This window comes from Pithys albifrons, chromosome 1 (genome assembly GCF_047495875.1).
Source record: "Pithys albifrons albifrons isolate INPA30051 chromosome 1, PitAlb_v1, whole genome shotgun sequence".
Taxonomy (NCBI): Eukaryota; Metazoa; Chordata; class Aves; order Passeriformes; family Thamnophilidae; genus Pithys; species Pithys albifrons.
Window position 1 is genome coordinate 17,610,453 of NC_092458.1, and position 18,938 is coordinate 17,629,390.

Sequence of the window (18,938 nt, forward strand, 5' to 3'; positions counted from 1 at the left end):
CTACTATGATGGTAATAGCACATGTTCCTCTGGACAGCACATCAGCAAATTAAACCACCAAAGAACTGTCTGGCCTGGCCAATTACCTACAAAAGAACTGGTCGATTTTCTTATCAGTGCTACTCTCAATATGCTGTGAGCACCTTGTGTGAAGTAAACCACTTCAGTGTAAAGGCTATTTAAAATACTGACTTCTCCATAGTTAGTAGCATTTTGCTTAAAAACGTTTGAAAGAGACTATAATTTTCTATAAAAATCAGACAGGCAGTATTTTAACCCATTTGAAGGCTGATATAAACATCATACACAGAATATCCAGTATGTGCTTCTGTAATTAAGTCTAGGACAACTTACTGGGCTGTTCCCATTTGCTTCCACATATTGACAAAATGATGAAATTCCACAGCAGCACTGAGAAAGATTATGAAGAATTATGACCTATAAACTATTAAAGGCTTCTCAAATTGCCACTAAAATAACATGTAAACAAAATATTCAGATACGATGTAATATGTTTATTTTTTTAATCCAATTGTAAAGGTCCCTTTTTAAACAAAACAAGAACAAAAAAATCAACACATTTCAGAGGGCTTATCTCATTTACCATATTCTTCTCCACTCTTCACTTATAACACAAGCAGCAACTTATATTATTAGTGCTCATATAGTGCACCTATACGAATTTTGATTTGTGTATTAAGCATTATAATACAACATATTTTCTGTGAGCATAGCCCAAAGAGTACACAACATTACATTTTCAAAGCATGTGTTAAAAAAAAGACAATAAATGTATATCCAAGACAGTCAAACTCAAATATTTTGACTTGGCAAATTCTATAACGAGTAACAGCAATTTTAAACTGCGTACAAAGCAGAACAGTGCCAACATGCCTCTGGTCTGTGAGCTATGGTAAAATATCAAGCACACACATAAAGGAGAGAAGCCACCACAGAGCTAACCTGAGGCACACCCAACTGCGACCAAACTTTCCCACTCTGTAATGCAAAGAGCCCAACAACAAAAAGCACTTCTATGCTACAGAAACAGTAACTTCTTCCAAATTTGTCCCTGCGTTTCTAAATAACTTGTTCAAAAAATTTAAAGATGAACATCTACTTATACCAAACAAATATACAAACTATAAAGTCAGAGAAGCTCTGGAAGATTGCCACTTTCAACCTTGCATAGTGAGAGCCGGCATTGATATTGCTACCATAGCTTCAGCAGAAGATACAGAAACGAAAAATGTTTACCTCTAAGTGATGCACATACGTAACATTTTCTTCACAAAATTCAATTAAACATTGTTTTAATAAAACAGCTCTAAAAAGGGATAGTGTTCACAAGCTTAGAAAAAAAATACAAAAACCAGAACATTCCATAATAAAAAAATGAAAACAATAAACATTCCATCATGACAGCACCTATTTTATCACTAAATAAGCCCCATACATGCAACAAACTACAACTATTGTATAAGGCCATCAAATTAAAGGTTTACTTTTCATATAAACAAAGTGTAAAAATAGCAACAAGTTGCAATCTTCAAATTTAATGCTATGTGAGGTTTTTCACCCCGGTTTCATTTGGTAGCAATTTCAATATGCATTTGATATAAAGGTCATTTATCTAGGAACCATGATACAAATACATTGTGCCTAGGACAGTATTGTCATATCTCTGTTCGACCTTGACAGAATTGGAATGCTCAACAACACTACTGAGTTCAGGGATGCTTTCAGCAGTATCCCCAAAACCATGATAGTGTCCATAGTGCAAAGTATCTCCAGGGTCTTCCACCCACGAGGGCCGGTTAGAAACACAGCTACTTGGGCTTCCATTCAGATGGAGAGATCCACACATATCGGTGGAATTACTCATGGCTTTTTCTGGTTCCTCAGTGCCATTACTGGTATGAATTCGATGCCTACTGGGAGAAGTTATTCCAGGAATTATTCCGTTAGGTGTTAATGCTAAGCACTCCTCACGCCTGGCATCCATCCCACTGAGCTGTTGTGCGGCGGTGAAATCCAAATGTCCATTGATGGCACATCCATTTGTCAGTGCATTCAATATGGAGCTACTGCTATTCATATCTGCATTAAGAAATACACCTGTCACCAACAATTAAGAATAAATGCAAATACATCAAAATGTCTCCACTATACTTCACTTATTTAAAAAATGTTTCCATACACAGCTTTGAAAACAAATCTACCTTTTCATTATAATGATGTAGGTAGTTCAAAGTAATGACAGCTGACCAGTAAGCTTGTAGCATGGATTCTTATGTTGAAAATGCAACTATCTACATTTGACTTGTAAATATGCCTATATTAATCTTTGCAAAGACAATGTGAACTTCTCAGATTATTTTTCTTTTAACTGTATGAAGTAAGTGCAGCAGACCACATTCTGGGCAGTGTTTTCAAAGGTGGATCAAAAGGCATCTTTCCACCTTAACTGTAATGGCCTCTTGAGATGAAAGACTATGTACATACAAGAACTGAGTATTTGTGAGAGGGTTGGGTTTTAATTTTTCAGATATAATTTAACCATGACTCTTTTTTTTTCTTTTTAATGGTAACTCTCACAGTACAGTATGCACAGAAATAAGTCAAATAAAGAAATGTTTTGTTGGGGCGCTAACATAAAATGTTTCCAAGTTCCTTTATTCAGAAAGTACTTCAATTTACCTAGCAGCTTGCCAGACAACATACTGGGCAGGTTTGTTTTTAATGACAAGTTTATAATAGCATCTGTACAAACCACACACAAAATGCCACACAACAGCAAGAGCAGAGTGCACAGAAGACTAAAAAGTATCAGTAGTAGGAAATAAAATTCTAAAAATATGCATGCAAAACCCACTGACAACTGCTTTGAAGCAGTTTCTCCTTTGAAGTTAGTAATCAGTACAATTAGGCTTTGTTTCCATGAACAGATTTCATCAGTCTGTCTGAAATGCATGTTTTTGCAGTGGTACTCAAAAGTACTAGCACAAAAAATGCGTGATATACTCTGACTTAAAAATGAAATTTATGTCTATATTGGTAAAGATGAACAAGGCAAACACAGACTCTGCAGACCTACGCGGTGACGTTTATAGATTTTGCATTCTGTAGTTATCCTTGGATACATGCACGTATGTTTATGTATCCATGAACGCATGAACTCCTGTGCAAAACAGGACTGCATTTACTGCGTGTATCCAAGTTAAGCCAGTTGGTCTGTTGGCAACTTCCCACACCTGTTAAACATTGGCTCCCGTTTAAATGACGCATAAGGAGTACCACTGTTTGACAAAGAAGGATCTGAAGTTTTGGTTCTCTCTCAGTCTTTTGCATGGCTATCATCAGAAATACAAATTACACTACTGATACTCAACAGACCCCAATACGTAATGCCAAGAAATGTGTTCAGTTTGTAACTCACTGGAGTTTCCTGTTTAGTCCCTACACAGGTTAAAATAACCACATCAGCTGAACTAACTATAAATTCTTCCTAAAAGTGGAAAAACCCCTACAAACCCATCAAGACATCAAAGCTAGTATTTCAGTGATGAAAACGCACAGAAGGAATTTCATATAGTGTTTATTAACTCAAAAGTGCAAAATTTAACTTTTAAAAATCAACTATTATAGGTTGGCTTTGCCAAATCAAATATAATAAAAATGGCACTTCTATTAGGTAATATGCAAAAGTAGGTAATGAATTGTTCTAGTGATAATTATAGAACGTTACTATTTGTTAAAAATGAGCACCTATAGTAATAGAGTATATTTATGAAAGACAATCATTCTCCATATATAAGAACACTTAGTAATTATCACTGGAAAATATCATAGTCCACTTTTAAAGTATCGATTATGTATATGTATATACATTTATTCCTAATATATTAAAATATCTATTAATTATCATTCCCTTTGGTGAATCTGATCTGTGGTACAAAGCGTAAACATATTTATGGCAGAACAAATCAACCAATAAATAAGAAATGAATTTCTGAATGTAGTAATGCACTACCATAGTAATTCCATGTCTTAACCTACAAAGTGCATGGAAAAAGCTGACCCAAGAGTTTGAATCAAACTCTATACACATCTTGGGGTTACCAAAAGCATCTTGATTAAGCAGCCCTTAAAAAACCTAGAGCATTAATATTCACTAACACTAGTAACATTTTGACTGTCTTATGAAGATCAGTACAAAACACAAAAACTGTTTTCCAAGGTACACTTGTTCCAAATAGGAGTTTAAGACCTGTGATATCCACTCTTTTATTTACATAAAAACCCCACAGCAGGATGCTGCACTTATGCTATTGTGTCTGAACAAATTATGAACATATGATGTATGTCTAGACTACTTTTTATAGTATTTGTTGTAATATTTTGAATATAGCTTTGTCATAACATGTTATTTTCAAAGCTAGGATATGTTTCCCTATCAAGTCTTCTTATTAGTCATGAAATCCATTTAATCAAAATTATGTAATAAAATTACTTCTGAACTTCCTTTAACCTGACATAGCAACGAAAAGCAAGGCACAATGTAATACAAGCCTCAGGTTAAAAGTGTAACAGCCATCGTGGATTTCTGTTTATCTGAAATATTAAGAAACGATTAATAAATGTTCTCTTTCACCATTACAATACATTGCTTGAAACAGCTAATTTTTGATGCCTACTAAACCCCCAATATAATGGGTGTTACAGCAATACAATAGTTTCCACGACTCTGAACAACAATGTGCAAAAATGAAAGACTAAGTTTTATACTTAAAAATAAAACGCATATTGATTCTTGCAACGGCAAGGAGTTTGCATTGCAGAAACAGTGTATATTTCAATTTCTTTTGGTCCAACAGAAGTACTCTCCTGTTGTTTGGTGTCTTCAACCATTTGAATGTTGTTGTAGCTAACAGCAAACTGTCCACTCCCACCTGATACAACAGCAAACTCTCTATCAACGTGCATATTGTCAGCATCGTCCTCAGCTCCTCCATTCGTCATCGGTATTAAGCCATCAAAGCTGTAAGCTGATAAAAAAGGAGTCATGTTTAGTCACTGCTGCCCACTTGAAAATTCAGCCAACAAATAGATGAGTATTTTGATTATTAAAGCACAAACTTTTAACAAAGAAATGTAAATTTTGCACATCTGAAAGCTTCTGATGTACAAGATTCAAAATGCAGAGTAACTACAAAGTATTTGCTCATTCATTTTAATTTCTCAAAATGGAGAACTACCAGGGTACCTATCAGACTTTGCACCTACACATCAAACTTACTAGTTTAATGTACTAAGTGGTTGAATAAAAGAGCAACTTAAGTTATTCATGTTCAGGATTTACAGCTAACATGCCCAACAGAAAAAAGGTCTCTGTCCCACATTTGTCTACTGTCAGTGTGGATGATTCCCTCTTTCACTCCCAAAGGCCAGGGCCCAGTAATTCCCCCTATTCATACCAGACGGTTCAAGAGCTAAATGTACAGCTCTGTCTTCTGAGAGCAGCTGGTAAGCGGTGAGACTCCTGTGGGGAACATTTTAATAACCATAACCAAGATGGGCTTGACTTCACTACCTCCTATCTACTGCCCAGAGCGACTCCAGTTATCACATGGAGATCCATGTATCTTTCTATTTACGCTGCAAACATTCATGTTATAAAGAGCTGCTTTGGCAGACTGCAAGTCAGCTCTCATTATCTTGGGTACAACCAAAATTTCTGTGAACTGCTCATTTCTAAAGAATCTGAAGCAATAGCTAAAGTGTTCCAGGGCCAAAGAGATCACAGAGGACTTAGGACGCCAGGGCCCCTGGATCAGTGAACTTCAAACTACCCTAAGCAAGGAACAAAGGCATTTTTTTCTAATTACCTAGAGGAATATATAAGCGCTCTTTCATGCTGGCCAATTCAAGAGTACACCTGGCAATGCCCTCCATCCCCACCTCACAAGAACACCCGAAGCAGCCATGCTGAGGCTCATGATACTGGTTTTGTACAGCAAGTCAGGACAACGTGCAGCACACACAGCGCAGTGCAGTCAACCCACTGAGGGCTGGAGCAGAGGGGCCAGGATTAGGACTGCCATGAACAGCTGTGTAACCAGGTGGCCTGATGAGCATCATCATCATCATTTCTGACCCTGAGAACAACCCTCTGCCAACCTGCCCAGAAAGAACAGTGACATTTCTAGAACTGACATAAAATCCAGCCCATGCTTCTAAGTAAAAATGAAAAATCTGGTGTATAATCTGAAACTGGCCACCAAGTTACTTCTGTTTAGTTAGCCTCAGCCTTCAGAACTCATTTTTGCATTACCTTTGAGAAAGCTATTAGTTTGAATCATAGTGTATCAGGTATCAGTGTCACTTAATTTTGAGGCTGAAGGTTTAATACTATGCACCTGATAGTAGATACACGTGTGTGCATATACACAAAGTTACAAATAAACCCCACTCACTGCCCACTTCAGCTATTCCAGGGCAAAGTACAGCGTAATTATTTATCTTCTTGCAACTCTACCGTTTACAGGTTCTTGTAAGGGACATACATTGTCATAAAAAGCAGTTTTTTCAAAGCAGTGGTTGTACTGAATTGGCTTATGGCCATCAAAACCTGATTCTCCCCTGCAAATACAGGTTGCCTGCACTCTTTGAACACCTGGAACCTTCTGTGTAAATAGTCTTTAAAGCATAACAGACCAGTGTGGTTTCAGTGGCAAAATTAACACAAAATTGAGCTTATTTTGTCAAAAGGCCAGCTAAGCACAAAGATATACTGATGACTCATTACTCAGCTCTGTTGTTTACAAAAATGCCTCAGGGAAAGTGACTCAATCTCACTGCAAGACTTTTTACATCGATACAATAGCTATTACTGATGATGTCTTCGAGGACAGACATGTCAATTAGAAACTGCAGCTTTCACAGCTGAGATGCATCTCTTAGTTAATCTGGAAACCTTCAGGCAAATGCAGTAAAGCTTTTGCATTTGTTTGCAAAGGTCTTAAAAATTCATATGGTAACAATTTCAAAAGATTTCCTACTCCCATTGCTTTTTAGTATTTTTGTAATTGTTTAGGAGTATTATTTAGGAGTATTTTTGTAATTGTTCACTTGCGTTGTTTATTTTTATGTTTGATCTAACTTATGCACTGGACCAACTGTTTGCAGTGAAAGGTGATGCAGATACTGCTATTTCAGGGCAACATGGAGAATACACACAGCTAGTCCAGTGTCACCCACACAGACTGCAGGGAAATGCTGCCTATGGACTTGCTTGGAGTCACATTCTGAAACTCAAAGAGATGGCTGGTTAGGAACACTCAGGAGAAGCTCTTCAAAAGATTTAAGCAGTGCCTTCTAGTAGCAGAACATCAATGCAATGAAAACATTTTCCTGTAGGTCTTATGGGCAACCTGGACACTGCACAAGTTTTCTTACTCTGTGTAGCTACTTAGGGACATGATTCCTGAAAGTCTTGTATTTTATTGCACAGGGACTCTTCTTCATCGTGAAATTTATCATTTAGACCAGCTACATGAAGTAACATATCTTGTGACTGGCTATGGAGTACTCAGTTACAGTCTCTGATCATGGGCTAGCTGGAAGTGGTGCTTGGGTGCTTGCACATCAAGTACTGAACAAATATTAGTGTCAATATCGATGTAATTTATGTTGCCCATGGCATATTTAGAAACATGATTTAGGTCTCAATTTCCCTCTTAGCTAGAAATAAGCACTGTTTGAGCCCATTCTGTTTGACTCACTGAAAGTCACATGTTAGAACAACATCAACTTTAACTGAAATAGTGTCTTCAATGAAAATCTATGAAGTCTCATTCCTGATGCCAAGCACAGCAAAAAGGAGGTTTGAGTGCAGAATTGCTGCTTGTTTGTAGTGAGACTTTAATGGGATGACCAACAGAAAGGAAGGAGATATTCTCTATTGTGTTACTCAAGGTGTCTGTAAGATATAAAAACAGATTTCTTCATAGAGCTACCACAAAATATCTTCAGGTTGTAATACTGCATCATTGCTGGCAAGGAAGTATCTATCCTCAATGCACAAGGCTGAACAGGAATCTTCAAGACTAATTCTAGCCTTACATCCTCTTCTGAGAGAGCAGTTCCCCTTGTAACACCATCCTGGAAACTTAAGGTATGTTAACTTACGGACATAACCCCCCTTCTCTGAGAAACCTTTCTGCCTTATATTTCTTTCGTTCACCTTACACCTAGCACAGTTTGTGAATTGCAAATTAATCCCCAAATGGAAAATTATCATCAGAACATCCGACCCTCTGTGTGAGTCAACACAATGTTATTTGGCTCTCCCGAAGGTGAAGAAACTGAGGAAGGAGTAAAAACTAAATTTAGCTCCTACTTCTCTGCATAATTATTCTTGGCATCATGCAGCTATAGCACTCTCTGGAAACAGAAATTTCTGAACACGCCAAGATGATGACAGAGAGAACTGGGATCTTGCAGCATGGAATCGTATTCATCTGCTTCTTGTAATTAATATGTAACTTAGATATATGAGTTTGTCAATAATACTCAACATCCACTCAAAAAGGCTTTAAAATGTTTATTTACCTTTCTCAGCAACAGTATCAACCCATCCCTTTTACCTCTGGGGTCTCACCTTCTGTTCTAGCCTTCTTTGCTCCAGCAGACTCTGTATCTTCAAAGGATCTCTTTCGACTTGTCCCACCACTGAATGGATTGGGACCTGCATTCTGATGAACCCCATTTAAGGTGCCATTGCTATAGAAACGATTCAGGTGACTGTTCTGGAGGTTCAAGAGAAACTGGGCACAATCTTGGAAGCCCTGGGTATGTGCAAGGTCTGCTGCTGTCAGGCCACTGGCATTTCTCAAGCTGTACAATGCAAAGAAACTGAATTACACTCATTCATCACGCTAGCTTGCTGGTGCTGCCCTTACTGACTATCTATCTGCTGGTGATGAGAGAAAACATACATTTAGCAAAGTTCCATTAAGAAATTAGTTATTAATCTTAGTTTTATAACTAACTTATCTTTTTGCACATATATCTGGCTTCTAAGCAAAATTTGGGAGACAACACATTTTTAAATAAAATTAATATACTATGTGCTTTAAATCATCTTCCTATTTAAACTTCGCAAAATGCTTTACTCTAATACAGTCCGAAGTATCTGACCTTTACATAAACTTCAGACTAATTAAGTGCTGAATTTTACCATCTTCTGCATTTTATTCTGCAATCTATTGCTTTAACTTGAGCAAAGGATCAAATACTCAAAACAAACGTAACATGACTTGGCAATTGTCCATGGCATTCTGGTTTCTAAGGTAACAACAACATCACTATTCTTCCTAACAACAAAATATATACATATATAGAAAAAGACAGATAGATAAAGATGCTATACTTAGTTATGCTTTGCTTATACTTTTGTTTCTGGTTTGTTTCTCATTTCAAAGTGTGTGACATCATAAGTACTGGGAATCGCTGTTAATTTGAATCAAGGCTTTGCCGCGCATGAGAGAATGGCATTGATTTTGAGTATTGTAATACATCAAGGAGACTATAAATTATATCAGGGAGGGCGTGTAGAGAGGTACAGGTTTAATTTGAAGAAGGGCTGTATATCATACGGATTTAAAAAAACATACATCTTGTGCTTACACATTTGGGCTAACTTCATAAGGAAGAGCATAAAAGTGGAGACGAGAGCCAGAAATGACAGAACTAGATGGCAAAGCAAAAGATGCCAATTAATCTTTCCTAACATTTTTCTGCCTTTCCGGACAGATGTAACTGGTCAGAAAAATTGAATTTTTGTTCCTTGACTTCAACAGTTTAGACAAGTCCATTACTGAGACCAGTCAAGAGAGTAAGATTTCAGGAGATTAACAGACCTGATTCTGTTGAAACTGATACGAAGTAGAAAACAACTCATGTGAAGAGATCAAAGAACAAAGCCCAGATTTGCTTCCCAGGTCACTGTAACTTTTTTGCTATAAAAATGAGACTAAAAAATTTTAGAAGCAAGGCCATTTCCATAAATGGATAAATTAAAATACTACAAAACCACAAAACCTAGTAGGGTAGACTAGGGTTAATTTCATTCCATACTACACTATTTTAAGTCACCACTTAACTTGGACTTCTAATGAGAATCCAGAGAACAGCAGTCAAGAGGTCTAGAAAGTACAACTTTGGAAGACTGAAAAACTTAGTTATACCAAAGAAATGAAACTGCAAGGTGGTGGTATCAGTTTAGAATACCTTGAAGACAGCTGCAAAACAGAATATTCTGTCCATCCAGTGCAGGTAGTATATAAATGGGATTAATACAAAAGATAATTAAAGATAGGCATCAGGAAAAAGTCTTAGTTTCTTCCCCTCATTTTAAGAAGTTCTGCAAAATGCAGCCAATCCTTTCCCACGCTGAACCAGGTCTTATTGAGGTTCCAGCTAAAATTCAATTATTTTAGTAGTTCCGATTTACTTGTGCAGCGTACAGATGTAACACAACGAAACTACACCTTAAGAAACAAATTACAACAGATCTGGTTTGGTCCAAAAAAAAAAGCTCAGTTCTCTGAAATCTGTTTTAAATTTGTGAGCCCCAAAAAGACAGTAAAGGAAATCTAAGCAAGAGCAAATTAAAGTTACACAAAGACAAGAATGACAGAAACAATATGGTATTGAATGACCACCTAAATAACTTCAACAAGTCAGTAATTCTATTACTTAGAAAATGTTATTGAAAAATAACTGTGCTTTGAAAAATCAACTGTAAGGCAGACTACAGTTAAGTCATCATTCCTCAAACCAACATCAATACGAGATGCCAGAGGCATTTGGAAATGTACAAAGATCTAAGTGTGTAAGACTACATGACCAAACTCTGGGAAAGCAGAATTAATTACCCAGAAACAAAATAAATGAACTTAAGAGTTTTTTTATTTTAAAATGTAATGACACCTGATATTTTAAAGATCTGTCCCATCCTTACTCTTAACAGATATACAAAGATTGTTCTACAGAAGTATTCTGAAAGCACTGCATAGATTTTTAAGGGATTTAAGTCCACTGGATGTAACAGTCTTGCTTCTGAGAGTTTAGGAATCTTTCTTAAGAGTGTGAACCTGGATGTAGCCTATGACTTTCAAGAGAACGTCATGTGTTCAGAAGTTAGTAATGAAAAAAAAAAGTTCGATATAATAAAAGATTACAGAATCTAGATGACTGTAAAAACCTTTTAGTCAAACGCTAAGAAAGAGAACACAAATCCTAAATTCTCTCTGAACCTTCACAGTGAGAACACTAATATGAGAGTTTTTTCTCTATCTAGTTGTCAATGTCTATTATTTTACTCAAAGCTTGATTATTCTGGGACTTGCATATACTTTCAAATTTCAGCTAAACAGGCTTGCATTCCAATAATAATATGAAGAAAAGAAAAAGCCGACAAATTTTGCAGAAAGTTCCTGTCACTTCCTCAAAACCAGGCTAGAAAGATAAAAAAGACCTACTTCTTTAGCTGACTTTTCTAGTCTTCTCTAGGAAGAAAAATCTGTCAATGGGAACACAAAAGACAGCAAGAGCTAGCCATGATATAATATACATGCTATATATATCCTAACAAAATGCAAGTAATCCAAGAAAAAATGGCTAACTCAACTAGGAACAAAAACAAAGCAGGAAAGAAAACGCTCTTAAACAGCCATCACAGTTTTACCAGATTGAAGAGCTCTATGTAATTCCAAAGTAATTTAGAAATCTTGCAATCACCATAGGGATTCAGAGTGTGCAACAGGAAAATAGAGAGTAATACAGTCCCTCCAGAAACCCTGGGGTACTTAAATGAATTTAAAAGCTAGGACATTTAGTAGACCATTCTTTAAAAGTGCTAATCTGGACTTGGAGTGGAACCACTCCATTCCAGCAGTAATTACAAGGAAGCAGAAACACATCTATTGCTAAATCTGCGGTATATGATCTGTCTCAAATGTTGCCAAGGGCTGAATGTGAAGCAGCTCCCTCAACTCAGCCCAAGAGCTACGAATTAAGTGTCATTACTGTCAGCAGACTAGATTATAGAGATGGAAATAGAAACAGTTCACCGTCTCAACCACACGTAAGGCTAAGAGGAGTTCAAACCTTTACATGCAATCCCTGTGTCAGCCTTGGTTATGAACTGCAATCCTGTGAACTGACTGTCAAGTGAAAGGGAGGAATAGCAACTGAAGATTCATTTGGCTGCTAAGAAGACTATACACGACATGGACTGCAGTTAAAAATAATAAAAGAAAAATCAACAAGCAGAAAACTGAAAGTGGTAATCACTACATACAACTACTTCAGTTATTAGCCTTGAAAGGTATTTCATTTCCCATAACTGCAGAGATAAAGAAGAATAGGCTATTATAACAGATAAGTCCTGGGCTATAAAAGAAAAACAGTGGAAAAAAGTAAACACTGGACAACATGGATAAAACTATCTCAAATGTCATGTCTCTTGAAAAAAATCTTCTGTTCCACTCACCCTCCATTTTTTTAGTAAGTTAAAAAATCCCATTGGTACTAGTTTTCATCTTTTACCCTGAACACTTTGAAATAGGGGAAGCTCCAAGGAAGCTTGGAACACTTTTTTTTTTACATTAAACCTTCAGGAAATTTCTTCCAGGTTTTACTTTTTGTTTTGTAGGTTTTTTGCTTGCTGGCTTTTTTTTTAACCTTTTTTTCCCATGACAAAGATGCCAAACTTGAGAACAAGCTTATGAGGTTTTTTTGAGGTTTTTCTCTAAGCCAGGCTTACCTAGCTGAAACAAGACAAAATGCAAGCTACATACACTGCGTTTTTCAAGGATGATCTTATGAAGCAAGAAACTACTGGCAAGGAAGGTGTGGAGGGATGGAAACATGTTATAAATAAGAAAATCAGAATAATCCTTGAAAAGTTACATGCATTTTATGATTAGTCAGCCTTTATTAAGCAGTATTCATTCACTTGGTGCACTGTATTCATTGACCAGACTGGCCTAGTTACCATCAAATCAGACAGCTGTGCCCCAAAAACTTCATTCCATTTCTCTCCAGAAAAAATTGAAAAAGGTCAAAAACTGAAGACAACTCTAAATGTCAGTCAAGCAATAGGAACAGGTGGAAAAACTGAAGAAGGAAGACTAAAGCTCTGAAAATATATTGCCTTTTAGGCACCTATTCCAGACGGGAACATATTTGAAGGCTTGAACTGACAAACAGGAGGTAAATTCTTTACTTAACACTGCCCAGGGCTAAACCCAGATTTGGTAAGTCAATTTAGAAAGTCAATTTGCTCCATGTTTAGAAAACACATACCTTGCATCCTTTGCAAAGCAATACAAGTATTTGAAAAACGACTGAGTCCTGTTCAGGTTCTTTCACATGGCAGCATATTTTTTTGCTTTATAGTTTATTCACTATTTCCACGTAATTCTTATTACTAGAAACAAGTTAGAATCACGAAGCATATTATTTACCCTCAACCTCCTTGTAGGCTAAAATCCAGGAGCTGGAAATAAAGACATCTTGTTTTCTTCAACGTACAGAAGTATAAGATGCTAACTCCAAAGCAAAAGAAGACGTGTAACTGGAAGGACACATTTTCGTATTATAAACTTATTCTAAATAGAAAAAAAAAAACATGAGAAAAGTTGACAGAAGTCTGAATATGGATGAGTAGAAGTAGGTGAACTTGAAGGTCCTTGACAGATGAGACTTGAATTGTTCTGTAGTGACAGGTCTTTTATAAGCAAACTCAAAACACGCACTGATATACTGAGTTAAAACTCTGACATTTGCATATACATTTATTCACACACCTGTGCTTGAAACAACAAATGCTCTTGTAACACATTTTTCTTCTTCCATCAAGAGATGTCCGCAGGCAGTCTTCAAATCTGACTAGTCTTGGCATGAGGAGAACTTTTTGTTAATATTCATTTTTCTCCCTCTGGTTGACACCACCTGAACTCCCATTCTAAAGGCTGAGTTCACCTGGGAGTGCTGGTATCAAACTAAAGCAGCTATAAAGAGTACACTGATGGACCATGTTTGGGTATTTCCATCTTCTGAAATGATCTTCAAAAATGTTGGCTGTAAGTGCAATTTAACTGGTGTTCAAAACCAATAGAGACAAAGGCATTATCTGATCAAACAGGACTGGTGTACAGAAACATGAATTCAACTTGCAGTTTAGCTTTATTTAAGAGGATGTTTTTATTATTTCAATCTAATCACAGTTTGTTGTAAGTTCACTAAAGGAAGGAAAAAACCTGAGGCAAGCTCTCAAAACATATTCAAGACAGTTTCACTATGGCTAAGTCAGAGAAAGCAAAAAAAAAAACCCAATCCAAAACTTCAAATTGTTTAACTATGACTATATTTGTGCAAGAAAGATTTACTTCAGGATAACTCACAAAATTCATTCTTTGAAAGATCTGTAGGAAAGAAAACATAAAGACTTGTGCTTCTTACATTGGACTATAAATTATATTGAATTTACTTTTAAAAAAATTGCTTCTAAGTTGCTTCAGTTGTGGAAAAATAGCTGTGTTTTTAACATAGAAATACATTTGAAATACACTATCTTCCACTTATAATGTCACATACCTTGAAAAACAAAACAAACATTTGCCACAAAAAGTCAACAACAGACCTTTTCGAAAAAACATTCATATATGTAAAAAAAAATCTCCTAAATGTTTAATTTGAAAGTGATTACAGTGCCTACACCTGTGTTTTTGTTAATGCCATGCGACAATCTAAGAAAATAAACCACAGTTTTCGTACATCAATGTAATAGCTGTTAAAAATTACTGATCTCAACTTATCTATTGTTAGTTTACAAATAAAAATGTAGATAATTGTAAATTAGGGTAAGCAAAGCATGCAAATCTATAGATTCTATATCTGAATTCCTAGATTAGCATTAAAACCAATCACCGCAACAAATACCTCAACAGTATGCCTTGTGTGCAGAAAGGAAGCGATACTGAACATTCAATGCCACAACTGTAAGGTTTTCGGAGAAGCACCTGTGGCAGTTTCAGCAGTTTCTATATGGAATGCTCCCCCTTTCTAGGATTACTTGAAAAAATCAAGTCAATTCGAATTACGTAGCTGTAAAACATTGACATGTGTAGTTTTTACAGTTTCAGAATCTTCTGTTTGATTTAAACGGGCAATGGTGCATAAACAGGAAACTTATACCATAAGGGATCACATATTTGCAGGCAACATTAAGATTAAAAGTACATTAACATACATAAAGTGCTGTAGCACATTATTCAATATGTAAGCCATTATCATGTGACCACCTTAACAACAAGATACTAAGCCTTTTATGCCTTTTAAAGCATTATTACTTTCATCCTGAAACCAATTTGTCAGTTCTTCACTGAAATTTATAGAGAATGGATTAAAATTACCGGTCAACTCATGGCTTCAATTACTTTAAATTTAGTAGGCTGTATCTCAAAAGAATTAGTAGCTATTCCTATATAAAAATTAGCAGATACAAGGATTAAAACAAAACAAAAGAAGAGAAAAAAAGATCAGAAAACCCCCACAGTGAGAAAAAACGTTTCCTATATAAACAGCAGTATACTAGTCTAAAACTTTTAAGCAAAATGATTTTAAAATACTAAACATTAAGTGTTTTAACCCTTTGGTGTCCAAATACAGAAGATATGAAATAATTTCAGATTTTTTTTTCCTTCCCAGATACCAAGAGAAAAATACTCTTAACTAAACAGATGTGTGTCACTGCTAGGGACAACTATAAAATTTCATGCTAGAATTACACACTGGGCATCTACAAAAGCACAAGTTGGTGCCAAGTTTTTATTTCACAACAAAGCATTTGGCAGTTGAAATTGGTTTAGATTTTTAAAAACAGCGGTAAGAATTTCCATGAACATCCTCCAAAATCATAACAAGATGAATACACTGGACAGGACTCCTCTGAGAAGCCACTTTTTCTACAAAAAAATCCAGGTGAACCATGAATTACGAAGTTATAATTACATCCTAGATACTTTGACTCACAATTGAACAAATGGCAGAAGAAAGAATTCACTAACCATCGTAGGCAATGTTAGAATTACTACAAGAGCACCATTAGGTGGTGATTTATTGCAGTATCTTTATTCTCATTTATATGCTTCAATAAAGACTTCAAACCGTGGATTTTGTTTTTCAGTATCTTTTGTAAAAAATATTCACTTTACCAAGTAAAATTTTGCCTGAAAACTACAGGCCTATTTGACTTAGCCTGGTACCAGCAAGCAAGAATATTTTTAAAGTCTTATTTAATTATGTAAGAAGTGATTCCTAAATGCAGCTGACAAAGGGCAAGTATGACAGACCATGTGAGCTCTTCAAACAACGGTCTAGTTGCAATACTGCATAACAGAAAAGTCCTTTCCTATCAAAATGAAAATAAGCATTTCCTAGATCACTGGCAAAAATGAATTCCTAATAAGCACCTTTATAGTACTGCAGCCACTTTAACTCCAAAGAGAATGTAGGAGTTACCCAGCCAACTTTATGACAGTGAGAATTATCATTGCTGGTGCTACCATGTTTCTAGAGAGGGCAGGAATTGAAGTTGCTTACAATGAATAAGGTGTTATGGAAAACTATGAAGGAAAGTTTCATTGCAAACTCTCACTTGAAAAGATAAAAAAAATTTTGCAACATAAATTTTTGCCAAGATGCCCCTAGCAGCAAATGAAAGGATGTTATTTCTCTCCAACACAGCAACTGGAGACCAATGACGGCTTAGAATCAGAAAAATGAAGCAAGCAAGCTTCTCTCAGATGTGCTAAACTTGGAAGAAAGTTCAAGTGATTCAGTACAAAAAGCATGGACAGTGAAAGCTTGTGAATAGAATTGAAGAGGTAAATGAATTTCAAGGTATTTCTGTGCCAAAAGGGGAAAAAAGTATCAAGAATGAAAGGATGATAAGTACTAGATGGATTCATTATTTTCCCATAATAGAGGGAGACTATTGAACTACATGATTCAATTTTTTGGGGGGACAAAAATAACTTGATGCTCTCATTCAAGCAGACAAAAGACCTGTTGGATTAAGAAACTGCTGAAGTACAGAAAACCACTTCAAATGAGCTTCACAAGCAAGTCTTTCCAACTTAGATTTTCTTCCATTTAACAGAAAATTTATCTATCATGTACATACCATATCAAGAAAAGAGAATGAAGCTGAAATTGAAGGTAATGCTTCCCCTAAGTTATAGCCACCCAAGCTCTTCCAGGGCTTGTTAATCCTCCATGCAATGATACACATCATGTAACTGGCAGCATATGACACATACTAGAACACTTTTCTGACCAACTTGAACATGTTCTGGGCCATGCCACAACTAACTGCTGGGTTTTTTTGTCCAGGTGGAAACATACTAGTTGATCTATAAACAACTTTCCTAAAAAGACACAAACTAGATCAGCAGACAAAACCCAAATCAACAGAGCAGGTTAGAGCAAACATGCTCTCATTACCAATTCTCTCATTATAGTCCTAGTCAAAACGTCCTGGCAGATCAAGCCCAGCACCTGTACAGCTCACAACCATCACCGTCTGGACTAACCATCAGAACTGATCAATTACTACATTTGGGAACATACTGTACCCTTATGTCTTTCCTTGTATTTAACTCTGGTCGAGATCCACTTCATAACACTTTGGTTTCTTGACCTGACTTAGCTGCATTCAGGCCTCTGATGCCAGAAGAGCAGCAGATTAGTTTATCTTACAGGAAAAAAAAATCTACGTGAAGAGAAACTGCACAGTGAACGTTAGCACAGCATCTTACATGAAGGCAGATCACTCTCAATCAAACCCCTCAAACATTCCTTAGCTATCCTCATATGAAAGTCTTGGGAAAATGTCAGTGTTCTTTATCCAGCTATTTGGACTGAAGAAAAGCCAAGAAACCAGTGCTATCAGGTTTGTCACCAAAGAATAAGCTACTCTGTCAAGCTCACATGTATCTTGTGAACTTCCTCTCTAAGTTCCAGAAAGATCATAAGGTATCATTGCTTTAATGATGGATTGTCCTTTATTCATAAAAAGCACAACCTCTCATATTCTGTGTTATTTCAGGGTTGCTGTCAGTAACCACTGTTGTTATTCCACACTCACTAAGAATAATCTGTGTTCAAGTTGAACAGGAATTCAGTGCTAAGAGTTTGTCTCAGCTTCCTGTAATTATTTGAAGCAGCTGTAACTATGAAAACTACCCTTTTCCACACTGGTTTACTCTAAGACTGAGCTTTTGTATCAGTTATACCTATGCATATACACTCTGCTTCAGTATTTCTAAATATTTTGAGACTAAATCCAAATTACTGCCTTATATCATGGTCACAAGCTCCTACAAATCACCTTAAATTCTTCTACAATCATGGCAATCAACAGGGAACCAAACATGGAAGAAACGATCAAGATTTACTTGCAATTCTTTTGCAGAATTAGCATTTCACCACTGAAATGTACATGTCACTTTCAATTTGCCTTTCTGTAAGAATATTTATAAAGTGAGAAAGGCAGAACAAACTACAAGACTACTACAGTGACAGCCCTTAAAATGCTTGTTACATACAGTTAAACAAGAACTGCCACATTTTCTTCCCCAACTATATAGCACTGTCTAATAATGCAACAACAGCAATTAATGCAACAATTTAACTGCTATCTGGACAGAAGGCAATCAAGTTTACAACAAGAATTGCGTATGAAGTGGTCTGAGTTTGAAAAGTACCAACAGATTATATAAGCATCAATATATTAATTAACAGATAAGAACCTCTCTGTTGAAAAAGCACTTAATCCTATTCTCAGACAAATGATCAGCAAGAAC

The 18,938-nt window shown here is 36.1% G+C and overlaps 1 protein-coding gene across 2 annotated transcripts in view; it reads right to left on the minus strand.

Moving 5' to 3' along the window:
• Nucleotides 1-494: 494 nt before the first annotated feature.
• ANKRD10 (ankyrin repeat domain 10) overlaps nt 495-18,938 on the minus strand; it is a 37,056-nt gene continuing 18,612 nt past the window's right edge. The window contains exons 4-6 of one of the 2 annotated variants that reach the window (XM_071569004.1): nt 8,663-8,898; nt 4,953-5,048; nt 495-2,100 (exon numbers count right to left, since the gene is read on the minus strand). In XM_071569004.1, coding sequence (XP_071425105.1) covers nt 1,634-2,100; nt 4,953-5,048; nt 8,663-8,898 — 799 coding nt within the window. In that variant the 3' untranslated portion in view covers nt 495-1,633. Of the gene's footprint in view, nt 2,119-4,952; nt 5,049-8,662; nt 8,899-18,938 lie in introns of both variants that reach the window. The other variant, XM_071568922.1, reaches the window with a different exon arrangement.